Raw genomic sequence first — 10,883 nt, forward strand, 5'->3', positions numbered from 1 at the left:
GCTCTGGGCACTAATCTTTGCCATATAATGACATGATACCTATGCAATATCTAACAGTTTTAATGTGTGATCCTCCATTTCGTCCTTCAATCTTTTCCCGTCTTTTTCTCTTTTTCTCACGCTACATTCCGGTTTCACACGGGCTATGTATGGTCATCCAAATACTTTTACTACAATCCTCTACATATGTTAGATTAGATGCGTCTGACTAATTTTGTTGTGCTTTTTTATACTGAAATAATTCTTCTAAAAAATGCCCTTAATAAAAACATTTGTCTACTTCTCATATTACACCCTAATTAACTTTCTATTTAATTTGTTTTTAAATATTTTTTATATTTAAAAAATAGGTACTAAAATATAATTTATTCTCAAATATGCTCTTACTTAAATATTTTTTTTCCTATATGTACATCTTAATTAGTTCTCTATTTGATCTTATACTCTATAAAATAGGGTTTTATTCTCTCAATACAAATGTAGTAGTATTCTTATTCTAACTAAAAAATGTAAACACAATCACCATTTTTAAGTACTTTTAACTTAAATCATCTAAAAAATATAATTATTTATTATCGATGGCTACATAAAAAGACAAGGTATCTTTAAACGACAATAAATTTGTGAGATGACATATAACTTGTTTTGGAAACGACAACAACTACCGTCAGTGGCAGAGCCAGCCTTTCACTTCAATAGGGGCGTACACTAAATTTTTTTTTAACAAATTATCTTAGTGGGGGCATATAAGAAAATACATTTATTTTAGTGAGGGGATATATTATTTCAGTGGGGGCTTAAGTGTAAAATTTTAAAATTTTTAAAGGTAATATTTTTTTCAAAAAAAAATTGAGTAGGGACGGTAGCTTCCACTGAGCTGTACTTAAATCCACCACTGACAACAAGTTCATAAGACTTAACGACTATACTATCATAAGATCTGAAAAGAGAGTATTTTTATGGCAGGACAAATATTTTTGCTCCTTTATTTTTAAGGTTATTTTACACATTTGTGTTTTGAATTTGTATGGTTTTAGTAATTGGCCTCCTGAATTTTAATTTTGACAAGTTGCCTCCTTAACTTGTAGAATATTTCTAATATGCCATATTTTGATAGAGATGCAACAATGGGCCAGGGCCAGTGGGCCGGCCTAGGCCCATCCTGACACAGTGACGGGCCAGGCCGGCACGACCCGTCACTGTTCAAGGCACGACCTAGCCCATAATATTGGTGGGTTGGGCTGGGCCACCAAATCATGGGCCAGACCGGGCTTGGGCTGGGCTGCGTCGACCCATCTTGGCCCATGATGGGCCGGCCCAGCTCGGCCCGTCTAGGCCCATAATGGGCCAGCCCAGCCTAGCCCATCTAGGCCCATAATATCTTCATGTTTTTTTCTTTTTTTTAGTAATTTTGTAAACATCTTATGTATAATTATTCTGATTGTACTCTTTTTTTCTTACCAAGGTTTTTTTCCACTGAGTTTTCCTTAGAAATACTTTTATTTAATGAGGTAATCATAAATAAAATATCCATTTTTATATTTCCATCAACTATTCAAACTTCTATATTTGTTAAGTTGTTTAAAAATACAAACATAAAAAATAAAAATAAAAAGATTAAAAATTGCATGATGGGCCAAGATGGGCCTTGAGTGGGTCAGCCCATTCAAGACCCATGGCACGGCCCATCCTGACTCGCGGCACGGCCCAACCTGGCCCACGTAAAATTGGCCCGTGGTGTGGGTTGGACCAAGGTCATTCTTATATGGGCCGACCCGGCCCACAAAATTCGTTGGCTGGGCCGGCCGGCCCGCGTGGACCTAAGGAGATCGGGTCGGGCCGGACCGGTCCGTTCTTGCATCTCTACATTTTGGCGATATTTTTGTTAAATTAGTAGTGAAAGACACGGTTGATGAAAATTTCAAACATCTCAAATTGTTACAAATTGTTTCTTCAACTTTTAATCTTGACAATTTACTGTCTAAATTTTAAAATTTGTTCCAATGTTGGTCAAATTGAAAACAAGGTTGAAAATTCAAACGTTTTCTTCCGCATAAATGTTTAACGAGGCTAATTTTACTCTTTTGTATCAAATTGATCCCCACATAGACATTATGAGTGACGTTTTTTTTTTTTTTTGTTGAAAGGGGTTAACCATTTTAGGGGAAAGTTGGGGTTTACCAATTTGTATATGGACACTAATTCAATGCAAAAATACTAGAATGAGCCTAATTAAACGTTCACGTGGAATAAACCATCTAAACTTTTAACTTCGTTTTCAATTTGATTAACATTACAATGAATTTTAAAGTTTAAAGGGTGAATTGCCGAGATTAAAAGTTGAGACTAATTTGACAAACGCATAAAGTTGAAGGGGGTGTTCGTATAAAAAATTTTAAATTTTTTATAACAAATTTAGTAAAATATGGTACATTACAATAATTTTATAAATTCAGAAAAGTAATTATTAAAATTAAAAAGTTTAGAGGATTAAACCATGTTCAGGGTAATTGTTATAACCCACATAATCGGAAAAGAATCATCCGAAACTAACAAAAATATTATCCTATTGGACATTTAAAAAAAAAACAAAAAATAAAAAAAACAAAAACAAAAAAAACAAAACAAAAACAAAAACTTAGCCAAGAAAATTAAAACCTTTTCCAAAGGAGCGAGATAATGGTTGTCTCTAATTTGTTTAATCAGGGTGGGGAATCCGATTCCACCCATGCCATTCGCCAAAAATCACAGTCAACACTGTCAAGATAAGGGTTACTAAACAGTCCAAAGACTATGAAGTTGTTCTTTTACAACAAAACTCAGAAAAAATTAAAACTTAAGTTATAATTTTATTCAAGTTTACATTCTTTTAAGTTTTAATTTTATTCAACTTTACTCAATTTTATTCAAATTACAACATTAACTCAAGTTATAACTCAAATTCAACTTAAAAACTACAATCAAGTCATACTCTAAAAGAACAATCCTTATGTTTACAGTAATTTTTAGAGTTTAAAATCAATTCTTTAGCTATTTATAATTGAAATTTATATTTAATAAAAATCATAAAAAATAATTCTTAAAAATTTTTTAAAGAATTTATAATTAAAATTAAAAATAATTTTAAAACAATTTTAACTTTTAAATTATACAATAATTACTTTAAATATAATTAATAAAATTTTATTATATCTATAATACTTTTAAAATTAATATTTATATAATTAAAATTTATCAAAAATTCAATTACTTTTTATAATAATTATTTTTTTTCAACACAATTAATAGCAATTTTTTTTTAAATCTATACCGGTCAGGTCAGGTTCAATGAACCTATAAATTCCCCAAAAGTGGTCCCAAATGGCAAACACTCATTTTTTCTTGGATACTTTTCTTGAGTTCCAATCAAACCTTAAAAAGAAGAACTCCTTTCCTGTTTAACGTTTTCAACGTTCCCAGCCTCAAACACACGCACTTTCTTCTTTTCTTCCATCGCCGCCGTTGAGAGATGGCTTTCGCCGAGTATCGGCCGTTGGATGAGAAATCCCTGGTGGAGTACATAAAGGCCGTCCCTTCTCTCTCCTCGAAGCTCGGCGACAACATCGACGGCTTGACCATTAAGGAAGTCGGAGACGGCAACCTCAATTTCGTCTACATTGTCATCGGCTCCTCTGGCTCTTTCGTCATCAAGCAGGTAATTTTTTTTTTTTTTCGTTTTTTGGTAATCTTACTTCTAAGTGTTATTGCCTTTGATCAGTTCTTTTTTTAATTTTTAATTTTTTGGGTATTCCAAGTTGATTGGTTAGTATTGATTGATAGCAGAGAAATTTGGTAATAAATGTGTATATAGTTTCATTTATGCTATTCTAAGTTGATTTATTGATGTTTTGATGTGGTGTTGAACAATTTTAGCATTTTGGTAATTTGTGGTTGGATTTCATTAGAAAGGGAAAGGGTTTAGTTAAGTAAAGTAGATGTGGGGTTATAGTAAAATTGATGATCGGTTGCCTCTTATTAGTGCTAATTAATTAGTTTTAAACTAATACACTGGTTAATTCATTCCAGCAAACTTATGTAGATGAAATGTTATGTTGAGCTGATTAGATTGTAGGAATGCGTATCTGTCAAAACTATTTTTACCTGGATTCTGTTGGGAATTAAAATCCCTAATTCCTACTAATCGAGATCGTTAACAAACGAGAAGAGGAACAACATAGACGGTACACAAGATTTATAATGATTTACTCTCAATGCGACTGCTAGTCTATTTTTAGCCCGCAAGAGAACATCACTATAGTTAGATAAAGAACTACAAAGTACAATCACTAAAAACATGCCTCTCTCTACAAGGCGAGAATTACACTCCGCATAACTGGACGGTTTCTGTTGACGGTGATTTTCCGACAACTCGTGATTAACTCTCCGAAGGTTCTCACGGTAATTTCTCACATATTAATCAAGGATTAAAGCTTAAAAAGAATGTAAAGGAGACATAAATTTATAGTAGTTCGGAAAGATTTCTTGGCCTAGTCCACTTGTGGATGCACTAATCTTTCAGGGATTACAAGTTGTTCTTAAGTAATGGAATAGTGCGTAACCCCTTTAATGGGGTTTTGTGGATCTATTTATAGGCCTTTACATATGAGAGATCTCCTTTGCATTCCCCGAGGAGATCATCTTCTATCCCTTAATTTTGGGATATTTTCATGATTGCAATCTCAGGAAATCAGGCTAAGCTCTCTTACCGGCTACTTGATTTCCTGACTTCGACAGTAGCAATTGGCACAGTGTATCCTTCCCTAAGTTGACAAGACTGTTGTTGGATTTGACTGGACTGCTGCCTCGACACAGTGTCCACCACAAGTCGAGCGAGGTGCTCGACGCCAGCTGTCATACACGGGCTCTCGACATCAAAAGGGCACATTAGCTATTGTAACACCCTCGACGCCAGCGACCGATTCATCCCAAGGAGGCCTCGGCGCTTGCCGTTCGAGGGGACAGTCAATTCCTCGACCGTGGTGTAATAGTTTCCTTCCATGTTATTGTGAATTTGAGTATGTTACATGGTCTCCTTCCGTGTATCTTACGAATTTATGTGTTTTTGTGACTGCGAAGGCTCTACCGTACATACGCTGTATTGGTGAGTCGTGGCCAATGACAAAGGAGCGAGCATACTTTGAAGCAGTAGCACTAAAAGAGCATGGCCGTTGGTGCCCTGATAATGTGCCAGAAGTTTATCATTTTGATCGTACTATGTCTTTAATTGGCATGCGCTATTTGGAGCCCCCACACATAATCCTAAGGAAAGGGTTGATTGCGGGGGTTGAGTACCCGTTACTTGCGGAACACATATCGGAATACATGGCAAAGACTCTTTTCCACGCATCCCTCCTTTATCGTTCCACCACTGAGCACAAAAGTGCTGGTATTTACTTGAACTTAATTATTCCTATCTCTACTTGTTTTGAAGTTTAACCAATTTAATTTATAGTCTCTTTAACACTGATTTGGGATGAGAATGGTCGCGGCTCTTTTCTTGAATTTTGTGTAGATAGGCCTTGATCTGTACATTATGAGAAAACTTGATTATCTGATATAATGCCATCTAGTCATTTTCCTTAATAAGAGCTTATTATTTTTTTTAACAGGCTTTTGTGTTGATGATTAACAACAATATATGGCTTGCTCATTGCTTGTATCTTTTATTGGAGCTTAAACGACTTAAATTGATCCGTAAGATATTTGAATTGTGGTATATTTAGCTCTTGAGGGCCTGGCATATGCTGATAGGCATTGTAATTTTTGCAGTTGCTGAATTCTGCGGGAACGTGGAGTTATGCAGACTCACTGAGCAGGTTGTTTTTTCTGACCCTTACAAAGTCTCTCAATATAATCGGTGGACTTCCCCTCATCTCGATCATGATGCTGACGCTATTCGAAATGATAATGCTCTGAAGGCTGAAATTGCCGAGTTAAAATCCAAGTGAGCATTTTAATCTTAGTAGCAGATTTTTTTTTCCAATTTTCATTTTTTTAATTGCCAAAATAAATTAGAATTGCCTTTGCTGTAGGTTCATCGAGAGAACCCAAGCTCTAATTCATGGTGATCTTCACACTAGTTCTGTCATGGTTACTCTTGAATCAACTCAAGTTATAGATCCAGAATTTGCATTTTATGGACCAATGGGTTTTGATGTTGGTGCGTTTATGGGAAACCTGATTTTGGCTTACTTTTCGCAAGATGGACATGCTGATGGCAACAATGATCGCAAAGTATGTCTCATATATAATTGGTCTCGTATTCATTATCTTCACGTTTTTCTAGCTCTCCCTGACATAGCATTATTTATACTGTGTATTCATCCTTTTTATTTCTTGTGTCACTAATGAATTTTTATTTCCTTCAGCAAAATATCACTCATCTGTCATCTTTTTCTGTTTTGCTCATTATTTTTAACCTGACTTGAGCTGCATTTCTCCTTTAGTTTTCGTGAAAGAATCTGCAATAGTTATGTGCTGCTTGAGACTTGAAAAAGTAACCTTGTTATTCATTTTTTAAACCTTGTTTCTGAGTTGGCCTGGTACTCTGTCGTCAAGTGTGCTTCTTTTTCATGCATCTTGAGATTTTGTGCGCTTCTTAGTGGTGGTGTTTTTTTTTTTTTTTTCATTGAAGAAGATTAGAAACAACATTGAGTAGCCAATGGGAAGGACTTGATAATTAAAAACGAGACAATAAATTTGAAATGCCTTGAACCAGGAGGAATCACTTCAATGCCTTGATAATTATGTTAGGAAGAGTTTTAGGCTGTGTTTGGAGATGTTTTTGTTTTTGTTTTTTACGTTTTTCGAGAAAAAAAAAATGAAAACGGGAGAGAAACGGCATTTGGCACAATTAAAGACAAAAAAGGGAAATGAAAACGATTTTTTAGTTTAGTGTAAAATGGGAGAGAAATGAAAAACGACTTTTAGTCGTTTTTCATTGTTTGTTTCCGTTTTCTCCTCTCTCGAGTAGAGAGAGAGAGAGAGATATTAATGGATTTTTTTTTATACTGAAAACAATCTCTTGATAAAACTACCATACACATTTTTAAAAATGATTTATGCCTGAGATTGAAAACGTTTTCATTTCTATTTTCATACAAAAAACAAAATCATTTTGGAACGAGTTCCAAACGCACCTTAAAATGTTTTATGTTTGAGCTGGGAGATTTCTTGTTACATCTCTCAACTGTTCCTTTAATGTTATCAGAGAGAACTTTTGAACATTTTTATTACATGGAATCCAGAGCCAATTGTGACTTTTCTCCCGCTTCTTCTGGAATCAGGAAGGCGTAGTTTACATCCTTTCTCCAAAAGATCCTTTACGTTTTAAATTCTTATTGCCTGCCTATTTTTTGATAAACAATCTAAAATGACTTTCTGCTACAGAAATACAAGGAATGGATTTTGAGGACAATTGAAGACACTTGGAATCTTTTTCACAAAAAATTCATTGCTCTCTGGGACAAGCACAAGGATGGTTCTGGTGAGGCATATCTTCCTGCAATTTATAACAACCCTGAGCTGCAACACCTTGTTCAGAAGAAATATTTTGAGGATTTGTTCCACGACACACTTGGATTTGGTGCTGCCAAAATGATAAGGTGAGACGAGACATTACAAATTCATGTCTTCTCCTTTCAACACGTTTCTGCATACTACGTGTCAATGGTCTCTAAATTCATGTCTTTGGAGAAGCGAATCGCGTCTTGTTGTACTTTTTTGGTATTTCAATATTCTGGCTCGATTTGGTCCTGTCTTAATGTGCTTTCAATTAATTTTAATTGACAGGAGAATTGTTGGTGTGGCACATGTTGAGGATTTCGAGTCAATTACTGATGATACCAAGCGAGCCAGTTGTGAGCGTCGAGCTCTTGAACTGGCGAAGCTGCTTCTCAAACAAAGGCGAAAGTTTCACGACATTGGTGAAATCGTTGCAGCCATAAGGCAAATTCAGTAATAGCTAGTTTCTGATTGAATAATGGTTGATAACTGGCTTGATACATATGTATGAATTTTCCGAGTGATCAGGCACAAAAATTTGTTACTTTGGTGTGCTGCCGAATATATATGATGATATCAAATAATAATATGGGCTCTCGGTGTGTATTAGTAAGGGCTGCCATTTGTGAATGCTTGATGAATGTTCTGTTGATTAATCATGCTTGTTATCATCATGACATCGAGTGGATTTCACCTAGTGATATATGGAAATTCAGCGTTGCATAAAAATAAAAAAACAGATGAAATTGAGAATTTTCTGGTGTCTTAATATTTGAAATAGTCCTAAATAAATTCTAAAAGATAAATATATGGAAATTCAACGTTGCATAAAAAAAAAAAAAAAAAAAAAAAAAAAAAAAAAAAAAAAAAAAACCAGATGAAATTGAGAATTTTCTGATGTCTTAATATTTAAAATAGTCCTAAATAAATTCTAAAAGATAATTATAACTTTAATGTGAAATATTAAAATAAACTGAACGTTAATCCTATGCTCGTCACATTTCCAAAAGCAATTGTTTTGGTTTTCAATTCACATCACTTCATATATGAAAATAAATGTTGAAAATCTGTACTCTTTCTCGAGAGATCATTCCTTTAAAACTTAAATCCAGAAGTCAGATATTAGGAATTAAAACTCACAAATGATCTATTGGTATTCAATTCACATTACTTCATATATGGAAAAACGTTGAAATATCTGCGCTCTTTCTTGAGAGATTTCATTCCTAGCAAACCAGAAGACAGAAATAAGATATCAGGAATTAAAACACACAAATGATCTATGTCTAATGGAATGACAGAAACAAAAAACTAAGGGCATGTTCGGTATAGTTTAAATAAACTGTTTTTTTTTTTAATTTTTTAAACAAAAAAAAAAAGAGAGAGAAAAGAAAACACTATTAGAAAGAGTGATATTATATGAGTTTATTCAACGCTGTTTTATTTTTATTTTTTAAAAAGCAAAATAAGTTAAAAGGTTTTACGTTATCAACAAACCATAAATAATCTTTTTAACGTACAAAACAAAGCATAAATTAATTACTTGTATGTGTTTCTTCGCAACCATGTTAGATGCTTACAGTGCTTCCCAATCGCCTCAAGTGCAATGACTCAAATGTATAAAGCGTATGTTAGCAAGCTTTGGAGCATAGAACATGTAGAAAATTAGACCAATAACCCCATAGAAGAGACAAAATTATAACAAAGTTTAAACTCGAATTTTGTAAAGAGAAGACACAAAAAAAAAAAAAAAAAAAAAAAAAAAAAAAAAAAAAAAACAATCTTTTTTTTTGTTTTATCTGGCAAAAGACACAAAAAAAAAAAAAAAAAAAAGAAAGAAAAAGAAAGAAATCAGTCTATTTATCTGTCTGATCTGGCAAGAAAGAGAGAAAATAATACTAAAACTTTCCAACATTACAAAAAATAAAAATTAAAACACATAAAAAAAAAACCCATTTCAATGGTATTTGGATATTTTAAGGTTAAAGCCGTAAGTTAAGTTTTTCTTTTGGTTTTTTTTTTCTTTTTTCATTTTTATTTAAGGATACTTTAGGTATTTTATGTTTAAAATTGAAAATTGACTGTGAAAATGTATAAATTTAAGTATTAAATCTAATTTAAAGGTATACATTTGATAAGATTAAAACTGAAAGTATAGTTTCTGAGTAAACCCAAAACACGAGGTATAAAAATGTAAATATCCTTTTTTTTCCTTTTGTTTTTATTTTTTGTTGTGTTTTGTTTTTCTTTTCATTTATTTATTTATTTATTTCTTATTTTGCACTAAAAGATTTCAATGCAAACACGAATCATGGCTCTAAACCATAAGCACCACATTTTAATGCCAGACACAACTGAAATAGCCCCACCTATTCACATAGAAGTGTGTATAACAATCACATGACAAACGGCCATAACAATCACATTTTGTGACGGAGGCCGAAATTTTTATCAATAAGGCTAATAATTGAAAAGTAATAATAATGAGATTATAAGGTCAAATTTCTAATGCTCAGTGGGGATTATATATATATATATATCTGGTGTAAGATGACGTTGTACGGCATATCAAAATCAGAACAAGTATCAACATAGACGAAAATATCTTTGCCTTAATACATAGAAATATATATATATATATATATATATATATCTCTTTTTAATATTAAAAAATAGATGGTAAGGGGAGAATCAACGTACTCCGACTACGTACGTTGGTGTTTATTGAGACCCTCTATTCTATATCAAACTCCATTAATAGAAATAAAAGTATAAAGAGTTATAAATGTAGTGGAAAATAGTGAAACATGCCCTAAGGCTTACATCACAAAGTGAAAAACTCCAAAGGAAAGCGGTGTGTATATACGAGGCTAGCCTTCAATAACATTAATTAATTATTCATATGATATAGTTTTCTATATATGGTAACTATATATGATATAGTTTAACTTTTTTTTTTATTTTTTCTCCACTTCAATCATTAGCTATTTTAGAGAATACCTTTCACATTAGCTAAATATAACTAGCATGGAGTGGCTAACCATTTTATTTTTTATATTATTTTATTCATTCAACTGTAATAAATGCAAAGATTTTGTTGTAAATTCAACAAAATTATTTGTATTTTAAATTTAATAAATATTAAAATAATTTATATTTAACTAAAATAGAGAGTATGGTTTGAGTGACTCACTAAAAAGTTACTAGCTAAAATAATTTTCTAGTCATTTTGACTAGAATTTAGTTAAAATTTAAAGAGCCCCTTGAAAATGCTTTTAGTTAATTGGAATTTGTTAGTATTCTGTTGACCAGTTATCTCTTTTTTTAAAATATATATATAT

General features: G+C 32.6%; 1 protein-coding gene across 1 annotated transcript; it reads left to right on the top strand.

The window, feature by feature from the left end:
• The first annotated feature begins 3,412 nt into the window (after positions 1 to 3,412).
• Positions 3,413 to 8,178, top strand: LOC21391471 (methylthioribose kinase). The gene is made up of 6 exons (XM_024165898.1): positions 3,413 to 3,694; positions 5,116 to 5,425; positions 5,809 to 5,983; positions 6,072 to 6,273; positions 7,429 to 7,643; positions 7,831 to 8,178. Exons 1-6 carry the CDS (start codon positions 3,509 to 3,511, stop codon positions 7,997 to 7,999), a joined length of 1,257 nt encoding a protein of 418 aa, XP_024021666.1. The 5' UTR covers positions 3,413 to 3,508; the 3' UTR covers positions 8,000 to 8,178.
• The last annotated feature ends 2,705 nt before the right edge of the window (positions 8,179 to 10,883 follow it).

Source organism: Morus notabilis, unplaced genomic scaffold, assembly GCF_000414095.1.
Source record: "Morus notabilis unplaced genomic scaffold, ASM41409v2 Scaffold1652, whole genome shotgun sequence".
Classification (NCBI taxonomy): Eukaryota; Viridiplantae; Streptophyta; class Magnoliopsida; order Rosales; family Moraceae; genus Morus; species Morus notabilis.